The sequence below is a fragment of the Lycorma delicatula genome, chromosome 1 (assembly GCF_047948215.1).
Source record: "Lycorma delicatula isolate Av1 chromosome 1, ASM4794821v1, whole genome shotgun sequence".
Taxonomy (NCBI): domain Eukaryota; kingdom Metazoa; phylum Arthropoda; class Insecta; order Hemiptera; family Fulgoridae; genus Lycorma; species Lycorma delicatula.
The window spans coordinates 213,720,517-213,747,714 of record NC_134455.1 but is presented as its reverse complement, the minus strand read 5'-3'; the positions used below and the strand labels follow the sequence as shown (position 1 = coordinate 213,747,714).

Below are 27,198 nucleotides of genomic sequence, written 5' to 3'. Positions count from 1 at the left end.
TTGAAATTGTATCCATATTGTGTACGATTAGTCCAAGAGCTTCAGCCTCCAGATTTAAACATCGATTGCAATATTGCCGTTGGTTTAGGTCTCTGGTAAATGATAATGGAATCAAATTTTTAAACACAGTGTTCTTTAGTGATGAAGCTTGGATCAATCTCGATGGTTATGTGAACAGTCAAAACTGTTGAATTTGGGTGGTTGAAAATCCTAACGCTTTACAAGACAAATCTTTGCATCCTGAAAAAATTGGTGTGTGGTGTGTGATTTCTCATCATCGTATAGTCGGAGCTATATTCTTCAAACAGACAGTAAATGGTGAAGTACCAAGTAAATTGTGCGCCAATTTGTGTCCCTCCTGGAACCTCAAGAACGGTATTGCTGGTTTCAGCAAGACGGTGCTACATGCCACACGTCTCGAGAAACCATGGATTTTCTGCAAGAGTTCTTTGATGATTGAATAATAAGCAAGGACCTCCAAGGTCCCCAGACCTCACATCTCCTGACTACTTTTTGTGGGGCTATATTAAGTCTGAGGCCTTCAAAAACAATCCTCACCCTATTGATGAACTTAAATTCAATATTACAGACTTAATCACGAATATTTCCAATGCAACTCTTAAAATGGTTTTTGCTAATATGCTGAAAAGAGTCCAAGGGGTGGGCACTTTGAGCATATTCTTTAACAATTATGTAAGTAATAGCTTTTTATTGAATCTCTTTTGTAAGTAATAAATACATTTTTTATTCCACCTAAATTTCCTTCTTAGATTACATTTAAAATTGGTTAACAGGACTAAAAAATCACTCTGTATATTGCCCAAGTAAGGTAAGAAGTATAAACAACTATGATAATGTATGTAATAATCACACTTTTCTTTTATCAAAGAATAAAACCTATTTTTAAAAATTATTATCAGCATAATCTAAACAGGCAAAAATTTTTGAAGAACAATTAAGCATTTCATAAAAAGGCCCAGATAACTTCTCACAAAGTAGCTTAATTAATTTCACTCAAAATGAAACTTTAAAAAAAATTTATCTGAGGAAATTATCTTACCTCTTTTCATAAAATAGTTAAAAGAATGTCTGGTTATGCAGCAGAAATTTATATTTCTAAAATACCAATTTCTGATGCTTCGATTTTAGAGATGTCAAATAAAATTGAAGAAAATGCTGCCAATACCCTTACAAATTCAAATTTTGCTCTGCAAACTTATGAGACAACAAATGTTACATGAAAAGCGTACTTAATAGTGTTTGTTTGGTTCATATATGGAAATGATATAATTAACCAGTATTTATGTTGTGAAGAATATTCTGATTTAATAAAAGGCCAACATTTTTTTTTACGAAATAAACTCATATTTCCATGAAATTAAAATTTTGTGACTCATGTATAGCACTTGCACAGACAGTGCTCCTGCTATAATTGGATCTGTGAATGGATTTATAAAATATGTAAAGGAACAGAATCAAAATATATTATTTACCTATTACTTTTTGCAACATAAAGCACTTTCTACAAAAGTTTTGCTATCTTTTAATTGTTAAAAACAATTATTTACATAAAATATAGACTTTAAAAAGTTGTTTATTTAGTCAATTACACCAGGCTATAAAGTCAAAATCTGAATCTTTATTGTTACACACAGAAGTAAGATAACTGTTAAGAAGTAAAGTTTTACATCACTTGCTTGAACTGAGAAATAAATTAAAAATGTTGGAACTGCTGGAGGATGACATTTCGTCTGTTAAGCTAATGTAATTACCAGATATATTTATTATTTTAAATGGAATAAATTCACATAAGAAGGGACCAAAAAAATATATCTTATGCTCCACAAATAACTTTTTGTTGGAGGGGGGGGGGGGGGGTTTAAAGAAAGATTATTCTCTAGAAGAAAAAACAAAAAAGAATTTGGATATGTTGTTATATCTTATATATCAACATATACAATATATCTTAATTTACATATATTTTTTGTCAGAGTGATTTGAAATCACTGTGATAAAAAATTTCAATACTTGGTCATTAACCATTTAATATAATTGAAGCAAAAACTGTACAGTAGTTCCCAAATTTATGAACAGAAAAATTTGACGATATAAAATCCATTTATAATAGAGCAACATCAGTTTCTGAACGAACTATGAAAGAATTTATTTCAATTAATTGTAATGGACATTTAAAATTAAGAAATTCAGAAGAATCAATAGATTTATTTGAATTTTTACTTCCTTGTACAAAGGAAGTATTGTATTTGTGAAAAATTTTGGTTTTCAGATTTCAACAGAAATATCCATTTGACCCTCCCTGAATCCATTTTGTCTGGTTTTGGTGTGATGTCTGTATCTCACATAACTCAAAAACGATTACTTGCAGGATGTTGAAATTTTGGATTTAGGACTGTTGTAACATCAAGTTGTGCACCTCCTCTTTTGATTGCAATCAACTGGACCAAAAGTGTCCAGGAACGCCCAAAATCCAAAAGTAAAATTGATTTTGGACTTTCTCTTAACTGCAGTAATAAGCCCTCATTAAGAACTTTTCAACGATACATCATAAGTGGAACTTATTTTCATTGGTTCCAGAGTTATAGCCAAGTAAAATTTTAATTATTGACATATTGGATCTTACAAGGGGAAGGCACATGGTTCGAATCAACTTTATTTCCTTTTTTTAAATTTAAATATTGATTTATTAATAACCTTGAAATTTATTAACCTTGAAAAAAATTAGTTATTAGAAACTTATTAGTGAAAGTCAAACTGATTAGTGAAACTTAAAAAGTTATTAGTGAAATAAAATTTTATGTAGTTTTCATTTTAATCCAAAATGTTTTACACAGGCTAATAAATCAATATATTTAAATAAATAATAAAAAAAAGTTAAAAAAATATATATATCTGAAGTTGGATTCGAACAGATGTGTGCGTGGTTACAGATCTGACATGTTCTCACTTACACCGCATAACAAAAACCACATAACGTGAAACAAAATTAATATATAAACTAATATAAAATGCTGAAATGGACACCACAATAAACTGTGATGCAATGTGGTGTACACCACAATGCAATTACAAAATTGCATCGTGCACACAAATAAATTTAAATGAAGTGCAGCAAAAAATATGTGTATGTAATTTAATAATGTGTATATGTAATTTTCTGATGTACACACCAGAGTTTTCTTTAAAAATATTTTTCATTAATATCAAAAAAAGCTTAGATAATTTAGTTTAATTTAGATCATGAAATTTGAGCAGCATTATCAATTTGCGCCAAAGTATGAATGAAATCGTTCATAAGTATCTGGCATAAATTTCCCATAATAAAATTGTATTTTAAATTGTATATCCAAAAAATTTGTACATCACATTACTGATATTAAAATAAAACTTTTTGCATTAAGATTGCAATATTTGATATTACAATAACAATTATTTTGAATCTATGTCATTTACAGACCTTAATATTTTTTCATGTTTTATGGCTATATATTATATAATCATGCACATACATTGTTAATAAAATTGTGATAATATATACCTTTATCAAATAGGATTTTTTAAAGTACAATTTTATCAGGCTTTTGCTATGTCACCATTTTAAACTACCAAAGGAAAACTTAATTTAAATCATACGTTATCGAAATCATAAGTAATATTTATAAACTAAAAAGTAAGTTAATAAATTTTTAATTTTAATTTTTTTAACCCACTTGTTTCCTACATTTAAGCATTTACCTGTGGGGGCCATTTTTGTTACAGGGTGCACACCTATTTTTGTGACTGTAAGGGTTTACTGAAAAAATCATAACTAAAAAACTATTGGTCTTGGAAGGGTGAAACAAAAAGCAATTTATTCATATTTTCTCAAGTTAAAGATTGGTCCAGTGGTTGATTTACTTATTTCTCTTATTTATATGAGAAGATTACCAAGAGAACAATGGAACACATAAAACAATGGAAGAACAATGTACCATAAGAATCTATGTGAATGAAGAGCGTCATAAAAATATGGTACAGTGCCAATAAAACTCATTAAAGTTTGTGAATTTAGTGATGAAAACCAATAACTTATTTTTTTATGCGTTAGTTTAGCTGTCAGTAGTGTTTGTATATATCATGAAAACAAATTTTTGTCAAAAAATTCAGTCACCTGTACGGACAGTTCTGTTGTGATCCTTTGAGAACTCATAAAAAAACAGATAAGAAAAACTTAAGACAAATAACATTAGAGCAAGCTCTTAAAGAATATATTTTCCAAATTTAAATTTAGTTCCTGGAAAGTCTCTTTGTGTTAACAGTTTCAAAAGTATTTTTTCTTAGCAGAACAAAGAAATATATGAATGTGAAGACCAAGAGCAATACATTGCCCCAAATCACAATATGAACAATTGGCTGCTGCTTGTAGCATTTTGGGAGTATCACCTCAATCAAAAATAATTAAAAATTAAGGTACTAGAAGCTATCACAAGTATGTTCCTGTGTCAGAAGGCATTCTAAGATGTTACTTCAGACTCCAAGGACTATGAAGACCATCCTGTGTCAAGTTTTGTATCACTTTCCCTTGAGGAAAAAGAATATTGCTTGTGTGTATGATAATCAGTGGTGGATAGGAGAAGTGGTCGATATTAGACTCGAAAATGACAATGTGCAGGTTCATTTTTTCCATCCAGCTGGATCACTATATCATTTCAAAAGTCTCAACACGACAAAGTGTGGGTTCTGAACTGTAAAGTCCTGAGAAAGTTGACATTAACTTGAACTAACTATAGTGACAGGATGTTCTCACACAATTTCAAGAGAATGATCAGAAGAGATAACACAGCTGTTGGTTAACCACACTAAATAATAAACTTTCATTGCTAAAAAAACAGGCTATTTCATTGAAGAGTAATTAAAATTTTGCTATGATTTATTTATTCTTCAATAGTGTTTACAAAAATAAACCAATACACAAATAAAAATGAATTCTTGAAAAATGATGTTGGCTACTCATTGAAATCTAAGTTTGGGTAAGTTTTACAAGCATTTTTGAATCAAAATTATATTTTGTACTGGTTAAATCATTAAATTAAGACCTATCATAATTAATTTAAAAAAAAAAAAATTTTTAAATATTGAAAATCAACAATACAATGTTGAAGTAAACTTCAACAATATGGGGGCTAAATATAAATTTAGCCCCTGTGTATCAGTGGACTGATACACAATTGCTGAAATATTAGTTTTTATTAACATCAAATATCTATAAAATTATTAATTCAACAATCTTACATGAAATATTAGGAAAGAGTAAAAGTCCTTTTATTATTCCTATTATAGATCAGTATTATTCATATCTTCATGAGTTGCTGATTAACAGAAATTTTAGATTTTTGGTGTGTTGTATACACAAAAGTTAATAGTTATTAAACAATTCCGTTTAGTGAACTCCTGTATACTGGTTGCAAATGTTAATTTCAACCTAACGGTGTAAAATATTCTATTTTTATTATTGGGTTATTTTGTGAATAATATCAAAAGCGAAAAAGCAACAATCACACAGGAAAAAGAGAGATAACATGAAGAAATATATCTCTGAAAACAATAAGAAGATGAATATGAAGGGGAAGAAAATTTTACAAACAAGGGATGAATAAAAATCTTAAGAGAAGATGATAAATAGAAAGAGGAAGAAAATGTTAAAACCAAAGAAACAATAAAAATATTAAGAGAAGATGATAAATATAAAGAGGAAGAAAACATTAAGACCAAGGAAAGAATAAAAGAATAAGAGAGGATGATGACTACAAAGAGAGAGAAAATTTGTAAACTAGAGAACGTGTACAAAAATTAAGATCAGAAGAATTATGTCAGACCAAAGAGCGATTAAATGACTGGCAACAAAAAACAAATAAATGAAATGATGATCAACTCTAACTCAGGGAGAATATTATCCGACAATATCAGAGGAGTAATAAATTGTAAGATAAGAATTTATTGCAATTTATTAAAGATCGAGCATGTATTCCTCAGGTATATGTTGTTCTTGTGAGGGTCTATTTTTCAGTCACTCTGTATTTAACTTTAATGTAGATAAAATTAAACGGAAATTCCAGAATAATTAGATAAAATTAAACAGAAATTAAACTAGAAAATCCAAAAATAATGACTAAATTATATTTTTAAATTAATATTAAATAATCTGATGTTTCACCAAATCTATTACACACACACATATGCCTATTAAATTACATTTACACATTTTTAAAATTTTATATAAAATTTTAATTCACAAATAATTTTTTTCATTTTTTTTTGATTATCATTGAATTATTATTTTATGTAAATTTTTTTTAAAATCACAGTTTAATAATTATTAAATCAATATATTTAAATTAAGAAAAAGAAAAGTTAAAAAAATAAATTAAAAAAAAAATTTTTTTAAAACAAAAGGAGATGAAGTCTGATTCGAACCGATGTGCATTCCTTTTAAGATCCAAATATTTCATTAATTAAAATTTGAATTTCAATTACAATCAAAAAGGAAGGTGTACAACTAGACGTTACAACAGTGCTAAATCCAGAATTTCAACATCTACGGCTAATCATTTTTGAATTATGCGAGATACATACGCACATACATACATATGTACAGATGTCACGCTGAAATTAGTCAAAATGGATTCAGGGATGGTAATAATGGATATTTTCGTTGATATGAAAACTGAAATGTTTCGCACACAATACTTACTTTACTTTGTAATGGAAGTAAAAATATATCAAAGAAAATGTTAAATGCAAAGAAGACAAGAAACTTCCATGGAATACTTACTTAGCAATTCAAAATTCAACGGTAAGTCATGGATTGAAACTTTCAAATTGCAAATGAAGGTTTTGCAAAGGTCTGGTCTGTGTTCTTTGCCTAACTACAATGTTCTAACTTTAAACATAACCAAAACTCTTTACATAGCTCTTTCATCTAATTCCCGCTCTCAACCTCCTCCTGATCTTCACATTTGTCTGCATGAACAATTAAACCCATGTCAATATACTCCATGTTGTAATGCAAAAATAAAAAAAAGTTAACAGTACTAAATATCTGGGCGTTATTGTTGATGAAAACTTATCTTGGGATCCCCATGCATGTAATCTTGCTAATAAATTATGAACATGTTTTTACGTATATCATAGATTAAGAATTATTTTACCAACAAAAGATGCACTTAGCGTTTTTAATAACGTAACTCAGTCATTAATATGTTATGGTATTGTGAGATAGGTGGAATTTTTGATAGTCACCTTAGTCAAATTCAAATAGGCCAAACGTATGCTCTAAAGGTTATACTAAACACATATTCTACACACCTTAGTGATTCGAAAGTTTTGGACTGTAGACAGTTTTATATTTATAATAGTTTAACTTTCTTTTATAAAAAGAATCCTGTTTCATCATCAGTTTCTTCAGAATTGGTCAGTAACATGCTTACTATATCTTCAGCAAATTCATCACAGTTCTTCCTGCCTTTCTAAAATCTTGTTCTAAATATTATGTCTTCAAAAAACATTTGAAATTGTGGCTTGAAGATGAGAATATGAGAGAATTTTGTTCTCAAATCATAAATAAAAATATTTGGTAAGTAAATTGATTACTTTCTAATGTTTTCTCAGTTTCTTTTGCTTGGCTTCTTAAATATGTCTTAAATGTATTAGTTTACTTAAGTTGATTTGCAGTCTTAAATTTCTTTATTACTTAAATATATTGTATACTTTATTGCACTCATTCTTTATACATTTACTTTATACGTTATATACTGTTACCACATATATGCCCAATTTAATATTGGCGGACAACAATGGTAGCAGCTCAGATGTCAGCTGAAGCACAGTATACGTATATACTGGTATAAGCATCACTCCTGCCGTGCAGTTCAATATTAAAGTTATAAATTATGAGCCATTGAAGCCGATCGACAACAAAAACAGCACTTTTCAGGGCTACCACAAGGTTATTAAATGCAACGTGCTGTTGAAGCCATTTGGCGACAATACTTATAATTATATAAGTAATGTATTTATACATTATGTACTTTATTATGATTGTACCAATATTATGTTTTTGTTTATGTTAACTTATCTATAAATAGGAATATTAAGTTGTAAAAAAAAAAAAAGTTAATATATTAATAATATTATAATATTAATAAATATTATTTATGGCAAAACTACTAACATATAAAAAAATCTTTTTTACACAAACAAATCCTTTTTGGCACACCAGAAGATGGAGGTAGATTTCACCAGTGCTAAGTAGAAGATAAAAAGAGATTTCCACCTTAAAGTTAAGAAAAACTTCAAATTTACTCAGTAATACAATGGTTGCATGTAAAAAAATTTTCACATATTTAGCACGTGACAAACCCCATCTTCTTACAATTCCAGCAACATTTTGGTCATCCCTTGCCATAAGGGTTGGTCATATCAAAATTGTTTCAGACAAAAGGTTTAGGTAATGTAAAGCTACAGCTTTATTTAAAAACAAAGTAGTCAATCGGATTTCGGTGGAAAATGAAGTCTCTTTATTAATTATAATAAATGGTTATTTATATTTATTTATTTTATAAATATAATTTAACCAAACTTAACCTATGCTCGCTAACCTTGACTAATTAACACCGTAATTTTTTGAGTATTTATTTAATAAATTCAGTAATTATTTATTATTTAAATAATCAAAATACTCCTGTTAATTAGTCAACGTTAACGAGCGAAACGAGCAAGGTTAAGTTTTTTTATATATTTATAAAATAAATAAATTTTAACCATTTATTAAAATTAATAAAAGAGACTGTTTTGAATCTATGTTAAACTCTATATCGGCCCATTTTCCAACGAAATCAGATTGACTACTTTGTTTTTAAATAAAGCTGTGGTGGCGTTAATACGTAAGTACTGTTTTTTGTCTTTGAAACCATATTTTTTTCACCTCTGGGCTAATGGGTGGCGATATCAAAAAACTTTACTTAGATAAGGTTTAGGCCCTTAGTCAAAGAATAGTAGGAACTTTAAAGAATTTGATATTTTACTTAATAAGAAAGTTATAGCGATATTTTGCTTGTTTCAAAAAGGCCCCCCATTTCCATTCCCATGGTCTGATTCTACCCATTAATGAACTCAACCGAGATTTTGGGTCGTTATATTTTATGTATCAATTTGAAAGTGATTGTTGCAAAATTATGAAAGCTATAGTGCCCACAAGAAAGTGTACATTTATAAATATATATATATATATATATATTTATAAATGTACATATAAAATTTTGAATTGACTGTGGTTTTGAGGTCTGGGGGATGTGAAACGTGAAGACATGTCAAAATTTTCAGAATTCAAATCATAGCACCCATTACAATAGGTAGCATTCTAATGAAATCTACCTAAAACAATCCAAACTGTGTATGCCATCCCTGCCTCTTGAAAAAAATTACCAAAAGTGAAATTTCACAGTTTTTTATGTTCAACTTTATTGGTAATCTTCTCATGGAAAAAAGAGAGATAAGTAAGTAAACCACTGGACCAATCTTTTACCTTGAGAAAATATGATTAAGTTGCTTTTTGTCTCATCCTTCCAGGATCAATAGATTTTAGTTATGATTTTTTCCGCAAAGTCTTACATCACAAAAATAGATGTGTGCACCATAAAAAAATGGCCGTTACAGGAAAACTGCTTAAATAAAAAATTAAAGTAAAATAGTTTTTAAGTCCTGAAACATGTAGGAAACAAGAGGGTAGTTTCAATTTTTTTTGAATATGTTTTTTGGGACATTTCAAATGGATTGATCCAAAGATACCTTTAAAAATGTTTAAAATTCTTTTAAGTAGAAAATATAATAGATGATAAATTAATAAATAAACATTGTCGCATATCAGTTTGGTGTAACAAATCAAGTTGGACTAATGTTTGATACAATTTTCACATGATAACATTAACTTTGAAATGCTTTTCAGTGATATTCAGTAACAGTCAATGCCACTTGAAACTGACAAAATGAAAACATAAAGTTTGGTATAAGGTGAAGGATAACTTTTTCAGATTTGGAATTTAAAAAAAAATCTTAATTTCCTTCCATCCACACAAGTAATTTTAAGTTGGGTAATAGGAATTCAGTTAATTACTGGTTTATCATAAATTTAAATAGAACAGGTATTACATCTAGGCAAATATTTATCTCAGATGTTCAGCTCAGCTTTCTATCAAGATGGTCCATGTTTATCAACCTGTTGACTTTGACTGATACTTCACAAAGTATTGAGGATGGGTTGGATAGATGCTGTTTACAAACCCTTGTTTAAAATCTTTGACGGTTTGTAATATAATATGCTCAAAGAGTTAAGGATGTTAAGAATAAAATGAAGGATCTTAATTTCATATATAACTGGCCAAAGTAACTCTACTCATCTTATTAAGTGAGTAGCTCAGATGTCCCACATCCAACATCCACACATTAACTCTTTGCTACTTTTGTTTTTGAATGATCTGCCTGATTCTATTAAGCACTCTCATGTGACTACAAAAAATATAAAAATCATTTAAAAAATGTTATCTTAAGAAACTTTTATATGATTTAAGAGTAATACTGATACACTTATCATAATACAAACATGAATTAAAGTTAATGTGGTAAAATTTTAAATGACTGATCCTGGTCAGACGTTGCATTTTCACACACTGCAAAGTTTCCATTTCATGTCATTCTCTGCAGCAATACCAAACTGTGGTCGCAGAGGCTAAAAAAAAGGTTCCACTAATTTGGCAAGTGTCATATGTAACCTACAGCTTTTCTGACCTCATTGACATTTTAATAAGCATTTCATATTAAGAATATGTTCAGTTTTATGTAAAGAATACTGTTTTGATTTTATATAAGGCACTTCTTTATAGTCTGCTGGAATTTGTGGCTACAGTTTGCAAACCATATTAAACAACTACATTATAAGGTGGTATGAATGCAGAATAAATTTTGGCATTGCATTTATCATAAAAGGAATGATATACCTTGTACTACAGACTTTCTCTTTAAGGTCTCCAACAACCAAACAATTGAGGTGACATCACTTACTTTCATTTATTATTAATCTATAGCAAAAGAGAACTACTATCTAGTTAAAACTACAGTTTTAGTCATAGAACCTTGCTCAAACTCCCACCCCAACCTGACAACAGTTTATGGAATTATCTCACTCTAAGCAAACACAAGACCACTGTAAATGTTTGGGCACTCTAGTTGTACACCTCTCTCTATCCAGTGTTAACAAAAAGGGCTGCTTAACATTGTGATAAGCAAACTGATAATACACGTTACATACTTTTAGTACTTCAGTAAATGTTACATATTTAAATGGTTAGCTCATTTTTAAATAACAGGACAGCTGGTCTGCTTATGCTGATTAATATTCATTGATGTAATTCAGTTTAATAAATCAAATGAATTAGGGCGTTAACACAAATTCACATAAAATAGTATTTTACATTCAAAAAATTTATTGTACTTTTACATTTTACAGTATTAACTATCACTAATATTTCACTGTAGCTAAAACTGCATTTTTATTGTAACATTCCATAAGCGTATGGGTATTAATATGAACAAATAATTCACGGATAAAAAAAAATTATAGTGTGAAAAAAACTGCAAGAAAAGTGGAAAGTCCTTATTGGATTATTAATTTTATAATTTTAAAAAGGCGATACTGTAAACATATGCTACATATTCACGGCAAAATAACATTACATTTTAGTATTTTAATATTACCTGCAGGTGGGTGACCAGCTTTAAGTTCTGAATCTTTTTTAGGTGAAGACATTTCTGAAGACACAATCCAATGAAATTATTCAGACGAGAACCGTTTCAAGACACGTTGTTAAAATTGCGAAATACGCTCGCTCCTACAGGCAAAATTTAATCAGCTGTTTATAAGACCAGCTGTTTCGTAAACGTCAATTCATTCACAGCAATGCAAGCTGGGCTTTAATACATAGACTTGAGTTCAGTAAACAAGTTTAATACTTGTTAATGCAAAAAAAATTAAATTGTGGTATGTTAAGACGAAAATGGTGAAATAGCTTCTAGAATAATTACCAATCACTTAAAATATTTATTTAATTTATAGTAATAAATTGGGGATATTTTGAGAGTAGAGGAGTCAAATTAGGTGATGATTTTAAAAAAATAATAAATTGTCTTCTACAGAATAAAAATAGGAGAAAATTTGAATGAAAATGCATTTCTTGACAAGAGTTTCATTTTTTTATTTTACCTACAGTTTACAGTGGCAATGCAAAATTTCTGTTAATCTCCGTTAGGTATCGCAGTCATCTGCAAATGGCTGATTGTGCTTGTGAACCTAGGTGTTATGAAAGTCTAAGGATAATTTGAAGGGATTTTATTCAGTTAGTGCTGGGTTGTTGGAGAATTTAATTATAAATGTAAGTACGAATATTTTTACTATATTCTTAATGAGTTACTCGTGATTATTTAATTTCGATTGTTATCAGACGATTGGAATATACTTGTGCAAGTAAATTTCAATCGTTTTGTATGTAATTATATTCGTTTTTATTTTCTTGTAACTGATAATAGAGGTATAAGAGTAGAACAACTTATTTTCACCGTTGCCTAATGTTAGGTGTATTGCGGAGAGTGGGTGTAAAATTATACTGAAAAAAAAAAAGACTAATAAAAGTTTTGTTTTTCATGATTCATGCAGTTCCCTGATTAATATTACTGTTAAGGTTAATAATATTAATGATTATGTCACTGAATTCATTATAATTTAATTATCTCATTTTGATTTCTATTTTATATATAAATGTATATAACTTTTATTAAATGTTGTTTTCAGTTTTTTTAATTTCCTTCTTATTTTTATCTTTTTGACTCTTGTTTCTTTTATATATATATATATATATATATATATATATATATATATATATATATATATATATATATATATATATATATATATATATATATATATATATGTGTGTGTGTGTGTATATTTATATCAGAGAATATAACAGACATTTTTTAATATTTTTATTACAGTATTTATTGTAATGAAACTTTAAAGGAATTTATTTATTCTATTTGAATAGAAATCTTACGGTAACATTATTTTAAGAATAGAGATCTATTTAACCTGTAATTAATTTTAATATTTTTCTCTCACTAGATAGAGCTTGTATTTAAATAAAATTGGTGGAAATGGGTCTCCAATGTTATTAAATAAATTGTTCATTTTCTAATAAAGATTTTAGAAAATAAAGACTTAATTCTAATTACAGTTCTATTTTTTTGTGTTATTAGTAGGAGGTATTATTTGTGTATTGTTCTACTGATCATCAATTGTTTACAAATTATTTTTTGGTCTACTTATTGTGTAATATTTCAAAAGTTCAGTTACAGCTGATAGTGTAGTATTATAGTATTTTTACCAAGTACTATTTGTTTTCCACTTTCCACCTGATAATTTTTTTCATCTCATCCTTTTCAAAAATGTGAATGTTAAAGCATGTTGATGTAAAAATGAATATCTCTACTGTTTTCTTACGAATAGTGCATTTAAGTTAATTTACTGATTTATAAGTAATTTAATATACACTTTTTATCAAGAGAAAAACTCCATCATATTTTTGTCCTAACTTTGTTTGTGTAACAGAAAGGGTCATTGACCATTTGGGATATTATCTGAAGCAATAAATTCAGATAGTTTTGATGAAGATATCTTGCAGTTTTCTTCAGACAATTTGTAAAATTTATAGTGCATTTATAAATGTCTTACAGGTAATATTCTGTACAGAATACAGAAGTTAAAAATGAAAGTTATCTTTCTCAACTAAAATCAATTAACTAAAGTATTATATATAATTTTTTATTCTGTCTTATAATACTAGTTTTACATTTTTATTGTTTATGAATTTTATATACATACATTTACAAAAATTTTAGTTTTTACATATATTACATATATTTTGGTTTTAATCTGTTGAAATTGGTAACATTCTGGTCTTATTACAAGTTATAAGAAATTGCATTTGATAAGAAGTAAAGGGTGAATTTTTGCTAAAGTGACATGTATGTTTCATTAAAGAATATTAGTAGTATTATTTAGAAGAAAAAAATATAAAATATAAAAATATTTGGGTTATTTTTAGAAGAAAAATAGAAGATAGATGTAGGATATTAACTTATATTTATTATATTAATAATTGCTAAATTGTTTTGAATATAAAAAAGTTAAAGAAAGAGATTATTTTCGCTTTTATATTTCTTGATTGGGATATTACTATTTCCTGGGGAAAAATTTATATTCTATTGTAGCTTTAAAATTGTTAAAATTGCATTTTTTAACACGAACCTGTAATAACAGACTTTTTGCTCTAGTATCACCTTCTGAAATGGTGCCCTCTCCTGTAGAACAGCCTATATATTTGTACTGCAATTATCATGTAATAACTTTTGATTTACAATATATACTTCCTGTGCCAAAATTAACATGTGGACCTGCATTCTACAAAACAAAAGTATAGGTGTACAATTTTAATGTACATGATTGTGGAAAGAACAAGGGCCATTGGAGTATTCCATTTTAATTCAACAAATTTTCAAAAATGTTATTGCATCACTATTTTTGATTTTTATCATATTTGGTATATGATGACTACTCACCTTGTAGTGGGCAAAAAATATATATATATATTTTTTTTTAAGTTTCTTGAGTAATGACTATTTTCTAACTTTCCAAGGGGTAAAAACAACCATTTTCGTCACTTCCATGAGCTGTAGCATTCTTACATTACATCATACAGAGGTCAAAAAGAGCTTTTTGGAAAGAGTAAATAAGGAACCTCATCTTAGTGTATTCAAAATTCATTGTGTTGCATAACTAAATCTTGTAATATTAACTGAAGTTACGTTTACAAATTGTTGTTTTTTTCAAATTTTGGGCCCAAAATAAATAATGAAGGGCTTAGCCCTGTTTTTTACCTTTTAACTCTTAGGTATTAGTAGTACTTAAAAATTGGACTGTTACAAATTGTCCTTCATTAAAAAAAATGTTCACCAAATTGTAAGATCTTGAAAATGTCTCATTTTTGGGGCCCAAAAACTACTTGTGGGACAGGTGGAAAAAATCTGAAATGTTTAACAGCAGTAAGTACTTTTTATAAAACCATATATAACCATATAATTTAAATGTAAATATAATTTAAATTTATGGTTAACCATATAAATTTAGTTAACCACATAAAATTTATTTTCTTACTCAAAGGGGTTGACAAGTAATGAAGCCATCAAAAACGCTAAAAACACTGTTCCTTCTGACCGTGAACAATGTATCCAAAAAATTAACAGCTTGTATTTTTTCAGATAATAATTTAGGCCTACTATACAAAATATTTTGATATATCTATCATGAGATAGCTTATATTCTAGGTAGTTTGTTACTTAAAGAAGACTCATACACACAAACTCATGTTTAAACACGAAAGTGAATAGAAATGCATGGACATGAATGTTTGCATAATCCTAAATGTAAACATTACAGAAGGCTCAGTTACTGTTTTGATTTCATGTGAAATGTTGTATTGTTGCTAGTGTTAATACTGTGGTTAGGTTATATACACTTGTTCATAAAGTAATTGTATTAGCAGAGAACTTCTCTTTTATGTGATATCTTTAATTTTAATTTTATTAATTAGAGAAATTTTTATTTTAGCTGTAGAGAAACTGGGATAAGACAGAGTGAGGTGCAGTTGGTAGTTTTATAATTTATACTAACTATTATTATTGTAAGAATCCTAGCATTTTATAAAAATAGATTACGGATTGTTCAGTTGGCATTCACACTGAAACAGTGTCACAAATTGACTTTACAATAGATCTTCAGTGTTACATGATATTTTAGAGTTTACTGAACAGCAAATAACATTGATATCTTTAAGAAGTAGATGTACTCAAACAAAAAAATATCCATACTTTTCATAAAACTGAATATTTAGATAAATATTTTCATATTATTGGGAAAAGTTGCTCTAACCCATTTTGGTTTAGTGTGAAACCACACTAAACCAGTTAAGAAATATCTTTGAGGAATATCTAATTCCAGGCAGAGCACTGTGTACAAAATACTTAAAATAAAAAAAACCATAAGATGACAGAAAGCAAACTGGAATGTCAAAATATATTTGAACCTCAATGTGTTATAGTTGAGTCGATGAATATAGTTTGTTCAGCACTTCGCATTTCCCTTGTTAAGGTTCAAATCACTTATAAAAGGAATCAATTTTTAAAAAAAAAGTTACAAAAATAGCCAAGTTAGTTACCAGTAAATTAAAAGATTCCTTTGATTTAAATATATCTTTTTACCAGAATGATGAGCACAGCTGAATGAATGATGCCACTCAAGAAGGATTCTGTCTGTAAGACAAGCTGATTGGAAGAAAAGGTACTTACGTATTAATGCCACCGCAGCTACAGCTTTATTTAAAAACAAAGTAGTCAATCGGATTTCGGTGGAAAATGAACAGTCTCTTTATTAATTTTAATAAATGCTTATTTATATTTATTTATTTTATAAATATAATTTAACCAAACTTAACCTATGCTTGCTTCGCTCGCTAACCTTGACTAATTAACACCGTAATTTTTTGAGTATTTATTTAATAAATTCAGTAATTATTGCAATTAGTTATTATTTAAATAATCAAAACACTTCTGCTAATTAGTCAAGGTTAGTGAGTGTAGGTTAAGTTTGGTTAAATTATATTTATAAAATAAATAAATATAAATAAGCATTTATTAAAATTAATAAAGAGACTATTCATTTTCCACCGAAATCCGATTGACTACTTTGTTTTTAAATAAAGCTGTAGCTGCGGTGGCGTTAATACGTAAGTACTGAAGAAAATTAATATTCAAAAAAGACTTAAATTATGTAACTTAAAAGAATTGTACACAACCTTCAAAGAAAAACATAATCTAAAAATTGGTTTTTAAAAATTTGCTGATTTAAAACCTAAATTTTATGTTCTGGCTGGTTTGTCCAGTACTCACTCTGTTTATATGTCACCCACCAAAATGTAAAACTCATTTTATCGGCTCTCAAAATGAAATTTGATTATAAATTCTCCTTTCAACCATGGTATGTGACGTAGATAATGAAATGTGCATATTGTCACAGAGTGAAAAATGTCCAGGCACTAATAAAGTGCTCAGATAACTGCATGAGAGCTGGGATGATTTTAATTCTGAAATTATTTTCAAGTAGTGGGTTTCTGTTAACCGTTGTGTACTAATTACTCAAATATTTCCATTTCAAGAGTACTTAGATAAACTTACTGAAAATTTAAATAATCTAAAAAGGCATCATTTTGTTGCAAAGAGCTAATTTCCTCAACATTAAAAAGGAAAACTTGTTGCAGGGTGAATGTATTGTAATGGGAGACTTATCTCAAAATTTTCCTTTTTTTGATGCAGGATCAAGTTGTCATATCATTGGTCAAAAACTTATGCCACAGTACATCCATTTCTCATATATTTAAAAAAAGAAGGAAAATGACAAAGCGAAAGCTAGTGTGTGATTAGTGAGTACTTAAGTAGAATATTAACATTGTTCCTGTGCTTCCAAAAGCAAGTTATAAATAAAGTAAAAACACTGTTGTCATAAGTTAAACAATTTTTTTATTTTTCTGATGGCTCATCAGCCCAGTATAGACAAAAAAAATTTATAAATTTATGCTACCATCAAGAAAATTTTGAAATTGCAAATGAATGCATTTTTTTGCCTCATACCATGGAAAAGGACCATGCGATGATATTGGTGGAACTGTAAAAAGGACTGTGACTAAAGCAAATCTTCAAAGGACAGTCAACAATCAAATTGTTACACCTGTAATGTACAATTATTGCAAAGACAAAATTAAAAATGTAACACTTATTTCCTGCTCTAATAAAGATGTTCAAGAGACTGAAGAATATCTCGGTTCTCGTTATCAGGTCACAACAGTCCCACAAATAAGAATCTTTCACAGTTGTGTTCCAACAAGTCAAAATTGTATTCTGAAAGCCCTGGTCACCTCTGAATCAGAAACATTTATGTTAGTATCTGTACACAAGGATATTAGTTTCTGATTGTTTTATTTAGGTTTACCAAAGCCAAAATGTAAAAATTATGTCTGCTGCATACACGATGGCAAGTGGTGGTTAGGTGAAGTCACAATACATGAAATTGAAGAGGAATATCGAATACACTTTTTCCATCTGCCAGGTCCTGGTACTTCGTTCAAGAAATCATTGAGGGATAATCAAACATGGGTTCAACTAGAAAATATTTTAAAGATTCTCACACCTTCAGAGCTTTTTCTATCAGCTGCTGGAACAGAATTCATTACTAAGGATGAATGAAGATGTATCAGTTAAAAAAAATTACAGGAGTACTAAGTTATATTAGTTATGTTTGTTATCAAAAAGTGCTAATTTATTCATAACTTCATTAACAGGAATATAAAGTAAAAGTTAATTGAACAATTTGTTAAATGTATTTGAATTGTTAATCATTTTGTAATTGACTATTAATTAATTATCAATTTATTCATTCTAATGAGTTCAGTCGTAATTTTTATAATCTGAAAAAAATACATATCAGTATTTTTGGAAATGTTTATGATTAGAAGGAACAGTGTTTGTAGCGGTTTGTTGGCTTCATTACTTGTCAACCCCTTTGAGTAAAAAGATAAATTTTATATGGTTTTACAGTACATAAAAAGTACTATTGCTGTAAACATTTCAGATTTTTGCCACCTGTGGTTTTTGGGCCCCAAAATTGAGATACTTTCAAAATCGTACAATTTTGCGACCATTTTTTTAATGGACACTGTAACAGTCAGTTTTTTTTATAAGTACTACTAGTACCTAAGAGTTAAAAGATAAAAAATAGGCCTGTTACCCCAAGCTCTTCATTATTTATTTTGGGCCCAAAATTTGAAAAAAACAATTTGCAAACATAACTTCAGTTAACATTATAAGATTTGGTTATATAACAAAATGAATTTTGAGTATACTAAGATGAAGTTGCATATTTACTCTTTCCAAAAAGCCCTTTTTGATCTCTGTGTGCTGTAAAGTAAGAATGCTATAACTCATGGAAAAAGTGAAAAAAATGGCTGTTTTTACCTGTTGGCAGGTTAGAAAATAATCTGTCGCTCAAGAAAAATATTTTTGATATATAAAAAAAATTTTTTTGGCCACTACAAGGTGGGTAGTTATATCAAATATCATCAAAATAAAAAATAGTGATGCACTGTAACAGTCAGTTTTTTTTTATAAGTACTACTAGTACCTAAGAGTTAAAAGATAAAAAATAGGCCTGTTATCCCAAGCTCTTCATTATTTATTTTGGGCCCAAAATTTGAAAAAACAATTTGCAAACATAACTTCAGTTAACATTATAAGATTTGGTTATATAACAAAATGAATTTTGAGTATACTAAGATGAAGTTGCATATTTACCCTTTCCAAAAAGCCCTTTTTGATCTCTGTGTGCTGTAAAGTAAGAATGCTATAACTCATGGAAAAAGTGAAAAAAATGGCTGTTTTTACCTGTTGGCAGGTTAGGAAATAATCTGTCGCTCAAGAAAAATATTTTTGTTATATAAAAAAAAAAATTTTTGGCCACTACAAGGTGGGTAGTTATCATATATCAAATATCATCAAAATAAAAAATTGTGATGCGCTGATCATTTGTTGAATTAAAATGGAATACCCCTATTGTTTTTTGTGGAATGAGACCATCACAGTAAGAGGTTCGGAGGAAATTGCCAGCTGTCATTTGGATTACTTTGAGAAATATTATATTAGGGGAAACACACTTGTTGCGATTCAGACAACTGTTGTGGTCAGAATAAAAACTGGAACATGGTGTTATTTTGGGAACATTTAATATTAACCAGCAGATTTAAAGTTGTTGAGCACCATTTTCCAGTCAGTGGCCATACAATGTTGCCTTCCGATGGAGACTTTGCCACAATTGAAAATTATACTCGTTGATAAGTACCAGAAGTCTTCAGTCCAGGACTGTGGGCTGATGGCTGATGCAATAAAAAAATGTGGTAAAAATCCATTTCACGTATTTGAAATGTCAAGACATGATTTTTATGAAGTCAGTAATCCAAAAGAATCATTTGTTCTTTGAAACAAGACAGTTGCAGGACAAGCAGTCAATTTAAGGGATGTGTGTTGTTTGAAAATAGAAGCTGATAACCCTTCCAGTATTCGTTTCATGGACTTCCTGCAATGATGTGTGGGAGGAGGTCAGCCTGAGGAAGCATGGGAGACCTAGTAGTCTTCAAGAACTTCAACTGAAATATCATGAATCTCTGCCTGTAGATAAGAACAAAGATAGTGATGTTTTATTCCTCCTGCAGTTTATTCTGCCTACATACACCACACGTTTTTCTTCTCTCTTAAGCCTACAGGTTTGAATAATACACAATCTGACAATCAGGACTGTTAACTGTACTTGAAGGTATTAGAAATTTCATATGTCATTATAATTGTACCAAGTGTTTAGTCAAATATTAGTTATGAATAACATAATGGTATCTCCATGTCAGTAATCAATAATTTTATTATTCCAGTCAGGTTCTTTATTTGTGACTTCTTTTGTATCGGTACCACTGAATTATATGGTGTTCAAATGTATTTTTGAGGTGAAAATAAAATTATTCAGATTTGTAGCCTAATGAGAAATTTATTTGTTCTCTATTTTAAAACATTCCTTTTGGCACTTACCATTCTGTTCCCCCGAGCAGCTCAATTTTCTATTAGTAGTGAATATGAAATCTGATTTCATATTCACTACTAAAAATTATGTCACCAATTTTCTGCAATAACTCATCTTTTTTTGATTGACCAAAAATGAGAAGTCATTTTGTTTAAAATGAATAGATTAACACATTACAGAATTATTGGATTACACATTGACATGGCTGCTACTTTTGAAATTAATGATTATTTTTAAAAATTACATTTTAATTTTTTTTTCTCTTAGCACAAGTTGATGTAAACATGTATACTAAATATTATTCTCTATCCAATCATGAGATATAAATTTTTATTTAAAAACTAAATGGTATGAAGAAGGGGAAAAAGGAGGAAAGCAATAATTTTTACATAAAACAATTTTTTTATTAATGTTGATAAGTAGAAGCTGAAAATGAACCTGCAGATACATTTTGATTTGTTACACTGTATTTATATATACACAAAAAAGATGCTTTATAAGGTTTTGTGTATATATATACACACACAGGATATATAGGGTGAGCAACATAAAATCGAACCCATAACGTAATATATATCTTATCTTGGATAAGATATATATATATATATATATATATGTCTTATCTTTGATATATATATATATATATATATATATATGTCTTATCTTTGATATATATATATATATTAACTTAGTCAAACCTATTCTTTTTTTATTGTATTTGTCCATATCCCCTCTGTACTAATTATGCCAAAGATAAAAGTATAAAATCAGTTTACCACCAAGAGTACAGAATTCAATAATACTTCTTACCTTATTATTGTTATTGTTTTATTACCTTATTATTATTGTTTTTTTTTGTAATAGCGCTTTTGAGGGTTTCCTCATCATCAGTTAAACTTTTTATTTTAAAAAATCTTACATTAAAATTATAAACATGTAAAAAAATATGTAAAAATTAAAAAATAAAAGAAATTTTTGTTCGTGTCTAACAAGCTACATATACAGTATTGTACTGAAGTTATTTGAATTAAAACATGTCTTCTAGTATCCCTGTAGAACAAAATACGTGTATTATAATGAATAAATTAAAAATTAGTAATAAAGTCCTGAAATTTATAGATAATATTATAATTATCATCAGAAATATATGTCAACAAAATTATTTTGAGTTTAACAATAAATTTTACACACAATATAATACTTTACCAATGGGATTGCCATTATGGCAGAAATCTATGTACAGGAATTTGAGAATAGAATAGTATACCCACATTCATAAAATTCAGTTATGGGTTCGATACGTTGATGATATTTTGGTAGTCTCTATGAACCTGTTATAAATAATGAACACTTAATAATTTAAAAAAAAAAACTTAATTCTTATCATAATAATTTTAAATTAACCTTCGAAATTGACAAATATAGAAAAATACATTTTTTAGATATTTACATAGAAATTAGTAAAAGTAACAAAATTATAACATCTCTGTATAGGAAACCAACTTAACAAAATAACTATTAACAGAAGTTCGAATCATCCTTGGGCACACAAAATTAATACATTTACAAATATTTTAAAATAGAGCAATACATTACACACATAATAATAAAGAAAAACTGGATTTAGAAATAGATAATATATTGCAGTAAAAATGGATATAGCACAACATTAATTGATAATATTTATAAAAAAACAGAAATTAAAATCTAATATGAAACAATATTGATACCTATAAATAATAAAAGTGTTCATGAAATGATATAAAATATTCCTATGCTAATATCATTACTGAAAATGTGGTTAATGTTTACAATGATAAAAAATATAAAATAGCTTATAGACCATACAATCATATAATAAAACATTTAAAAATTCATAATGATAATGAACCTAATAATTTGTGTGGTATCTATAAAATAAGATGCAATGATTGTAACAAAATTTATATTGGGAAAACTAGTAGATCATTTAGGGCAAGGTTTGCAGAACATTTTAGATCTTATAAAAACTAGTTAGGTTTCTCCATTCTTGCACACCATTTAATAATAATCATTAAACATTCAATCACCGATTTGGATACAAATTTACATATAGTAGAAATTGTAAAAGGATGTAATAATAATAATAATTAAATATTTTTGACAAGTATTATATATATACAGGAATAGGCAAAAGTTAATTTCATTAATGACAGACAGAATTTGATGATAACTTTTTTATCAAAACCGCCTTAGATAGCAGCACATTTATATAATTTAAATAAATTCAAATAATTTCAGTACAGTACTAGCCACCTAACAAAAACTTTTTTAATTTTACAATTTTTTAATATTTATGACTACATATTTTTATAAGTTTATAATTTTAATGTTTTGAATTTAATGTGTGATTTTTTAAAATAAAAGTAATTGATTATGAGGGACACCCTTGAAAGCACTATTATGAAAAAAATAAGCTTAAGGTAAGAGGCAATATTGAATTCTGTACTCTTGGTGGTAAACTGTTTTTATATTTTAATCTTTGATATATATATATAGTTTTGGCAGACAATCTTATCCAACCCTTAGTTTTATTCATTAGTTTGAACATAACCTATACTTGAATTGAGTGAAAAGAAGAAAACATCAGTCCAACGGATGGATAAAATGCATTTTATTTACACAAGAGCATCAGCATTTTTAAATTTGGTAATTAAGCTAAAAGTACTTTGTGGATTCTTTATTGATCTTTTTTTATGTGTTTTAGTTTTTTACCATAATGAGTACTAAATTCAATCATTTATCAGTATGTGCAAAATGAAAAAATGAAAATATATAAACATATGAAACTTAGAAGTATTTAAAATAAATAGGCAATATTAAACATATATAAAAAATTTGATATGGACAACACATGACTTCTTTGTATGCCTATTAAATTACATTTACACATTTTTTTAAAATGAAAAGTACATAAAAATTTTATTTCATTTAAAACTTCTAATTTTTTTTTTTTATTGGATTATTCAACATAAAAAATGTTTACAATGAGAGTAATAAATCAATATATTTAAATTTAAAAAAAAAGGAGATGAAGTCTGATTCGAACTGATGTGCCTTCCCCTAAGATCCAAATATTTCATTAATTAAAATTTTATTTGGCTATAACTGTGGAACCAATAAACATAAGTACCACTTATAATATATCGTTGAAAAGTATAAATAAAAGTTAATGATAATTAAACTATTTCCTGTAGTGAATTCCTGTGTACTGGTTACAAATTTTAATTTCGACCTTATGGTGTAAAATATTCAGTTTTTATTATTGAATTATTTGGTGAATAATCAAACATGAGAAAGAAACAATCATACAGGAAAAAGAAAGATAACATGAAGAAATGTATCTAAAAAAAGAAAAGAAGATGAATATGAAGAGGAAGAAAATGTTAAGAACAAGGGAAGAATAAAAAAATTAAGAGAAGATAAGTATAACGAGGAAGAAAATGTTAAAAACAAAGAAAGAATAAAAAGGAAGAAAATGTTGCAAACAAAGAAAGAATAAAAACATTAAGAGATGACGATAAATATAAAGAGGAAGAAAATGTTGAAAGACCAAGGAAAGAATAAAAAGATTTAAGAGGATGATGAATATAAAGACAGAAAAAATTTTAGAACGTGTACACAAATTAAGATTAAAAGAATTATATCAAACCAAAGAATGATTAAATGATTGGCAACAAAAAACAATTAAACAAAATGATGATCAACTTCGACTAAGGGAGAATATTGTCAGATAATATCAAGGGAGTAATGAACTAAAAGATAAGAATTTCTTACAATTTATTAAAGATTGGGCATGATGACTCTATAGTTAACTTAAAATTAAACAGAAATTCCAGAATAATTAGATAAAATTAAACAGAAATTAAACTAGAAAATTTAAAAACATACAATTCTAAATTATAATTTTCAATTAATATTAAATAATCAGACCAAATCTATTACGAGGTTTGTAAATAAAGTAATGAGACTGGTTTTTTTTTTTGACAGCCAAAGTGGCAATACTGTAAAGTTACTAGTAAACATATGGTTATATAAACAGCTGATTTATTATAGGTATTAATATTTTTAGTCTATTGTTGCCACTGAGACGTAAACAAACTTTTCGTGAAATGAGTTTTTGTTCATTACAAAAATGAGTGATACTAATTATGAGCAATGTTGTGCAATCAAGTTTTGTGTTAAACTTGGTGAGAATGCTTCTGAAACTTTTTAAAAATTGAAAAGGGCATAAGGAGATGACTCTCTGTCACGAGCCCAGGTTTTTAGGTGGTTTAAAGCATTTTCAAATGGCTGGGAATCAGTTGTGGACGACACGCTCTGGAAGACCATTAACATCAAAAAGTGACAACAATGTTAGCGAATCAGAGACTTTGTTAGTTTTTGTCTGCAGGACAGAGTGTAAATCAATAAGTTTATTGAGAAATTCTTGAAAGACTGCAGAAAAGAGTTGCCTGCGCAAGAAGACTAGTCATCAAAGACAAATGCTGCATCATGACAATGCTCATTGTCATACTGCACTCAGTTAATGAGTTTTTGTTAAAGAAAAACATTCCTATAGTTGCTCAACCACCTTATTCACCTGACTTGAGGCCTTGCAACTCTTTCCTGTTCCTGACTTTAAAAAATCACCTCAGAGGACACCATTTTCGAACAGCAGAAAACATAAAAAATGTAACCAGCCATCTGAAGGATATTCTGGTTTCTGCTATGAAGAGTGGGAAAACCATTTGAAGCATAGCATGGCTTCCCAAGGGAACTATTTTGAAGGTGATAGAGTCTATGTGTAATTGGGTTGTAAATAAAAAGATTTTCTGAACCAATCTCATTACTTTATTTACAGACCTCGTATTTAATAATCCCTATTAAATTACATATACACATTTTTAAAAGTACATAAAGTTTTCATGAATAACTTCTGATTTTTTTCATACTTTTTTTAATGTTATTATTGAATAATTATTTATTGTAATTTTTTTTTACAATCACAGGTTAATAAATAAATCAATATATTTAAATTTAAAAAAAGAAAAGGTGATGAAGTCTGATTCGAACCAATGTGCCTTCCCCGTGTAAGATCCAAATGTTTCATTAACTAAAATTTAATTCGGTTATAACTCAGAACCAATAAAAATAAGTACCACTTATTATATATCATTGAATAGCTCTCAATGAGGGCTTATTAAAGCAGTTTAGAAAACGTCCAAAATCCAAAATAATTTGGATTTTTGGCTTTTTTGGACACAATTCTGTCGATTGCAATCAAAATGGGAGGTGCGGAACTAGATGTTATAACAGTTTTAAATCCAAAATTCCAACGTACTACGGCTAATGGTTTACATACATACATACATACATACATACATACATATGTACATACAGACATCACGTCTAAACTAGTCAAAATGGATATTTCTGTTGAAATCTGAAACTGAAATTTTTTGCGATCACAATACTTCCTTTACTTCGTACAAAGAATAAAAATATATAAATAATGTATACAGAATGTCCCAGGAAGAAACGGAGATACTTGCAAGACACTTTCTACTGGTGAAAATAATGAAAAAAGTTCATATAAGTATAGGATTGAAATGGTTTGTTTTCAAGTCTTTTACCTGAGTGCGCTTACAAGAAGTGGTAATGTATTTAACTATTATGTATGTCTCTTCTTTTCTGTAGCTTCACAGATCCAACCAATTACAACCAGTTTTAGCTTAGCAACAGGTCTTCAGTCTGGAAGTAACATAGTCTATCTTAAATTGTTTTAACCATAAAGGGGGAGGGGTGCTACTTTGGGAAACAAGATTTAAAAATTACACTATTTTAAAATTTTAATGATAGTGTTCCTTAAAACAGGAAAAAAGTATCTCCTTGTGATTTAAAAAAAAATTCATTGTTCTCTAGATAAAAGCGAAAACTCTGCTCAGCAAAAGGAAGCAGGAACGCATTGTGGCTAGCACATACCTACAAATCTCAAATTTTAATGATGCTATTTTTTCAAAAACTTCATCGTTCTCTACGTATAAGTGAAAAATGTCCTCAGTAAAAGAAAGCAGGAATTTATCATGGCTAGCACCCGCCTATGTGCTGTATGTTTTTCTAAATAATAAAAATTTTTATTGTACATTATAATTTGATGTCTCTGAGTGATTCATAAGAACATACTGTGCTTTGGCTGTTAGTTTCCTAAAATTGATTATTGAACCATAATTATTCAGCAAGTCATGTAAATGTTGGTACATATGGTTGTTTACTAGAAAATATTAATAGCAAAACTGTGCAGTATTCTTATTATTTTTTAGGAAAAGTTTTCTCTAGAATTCTGA

The 27,198-nt window shown here is 28.2% G+C and overlaps 2 protein-coding genes across 8 annotated transcripts in view; one reads left to right on the top strand and one right to left on the bottom strand.

Annotated features, from left to right (window-relative positions):
• The window catches only part of LOC142328255 (death-associated protein 1), a 34,626-nt gene extending 22,661 nt beyond the window's left edge, over positions 1–11,965 (bottom strand). Inside the window, exon 1 of the mRNA XM_075371922.1 lies at positions 11,806–11,965. Coding sequence (XP_075228037.1) covers positions 11,806–11,857 — 52 coding nt within the window. The 5' untranslated portion in view covers positions 11,858–11,965. The remainder of the gene's footprint in view (positions 1–11,805) is intronic.
• Positions 11,966–12,341: 376 nt separating this feature from the next.
• Positions 12,342–27,198, top strand: part of Usp20-33 (Ubiquitin specific protease 20/33) — a 130,978-nt gene continuing 116,121 nt past the window's right edge. For 4 of the 7 annotated variants that reach the window (XM_075371893.1, XM_075371884.1, XM_075371875.1 and 1 more), the window contains exon 1: positions 12,342–12,479. The gene's annotated coding sequence lies outside the window, so the exon portion shown is untranslated. Of the gene's footprint in view, positions 12,480–21,100; positions 21,372–27,198 lie in introns of all 7 variants that reach the window. The other 3 variants (XM_075371851.1, XM_075371869.1, XM_075371911.1) reach the window with 3 other exon arrangements.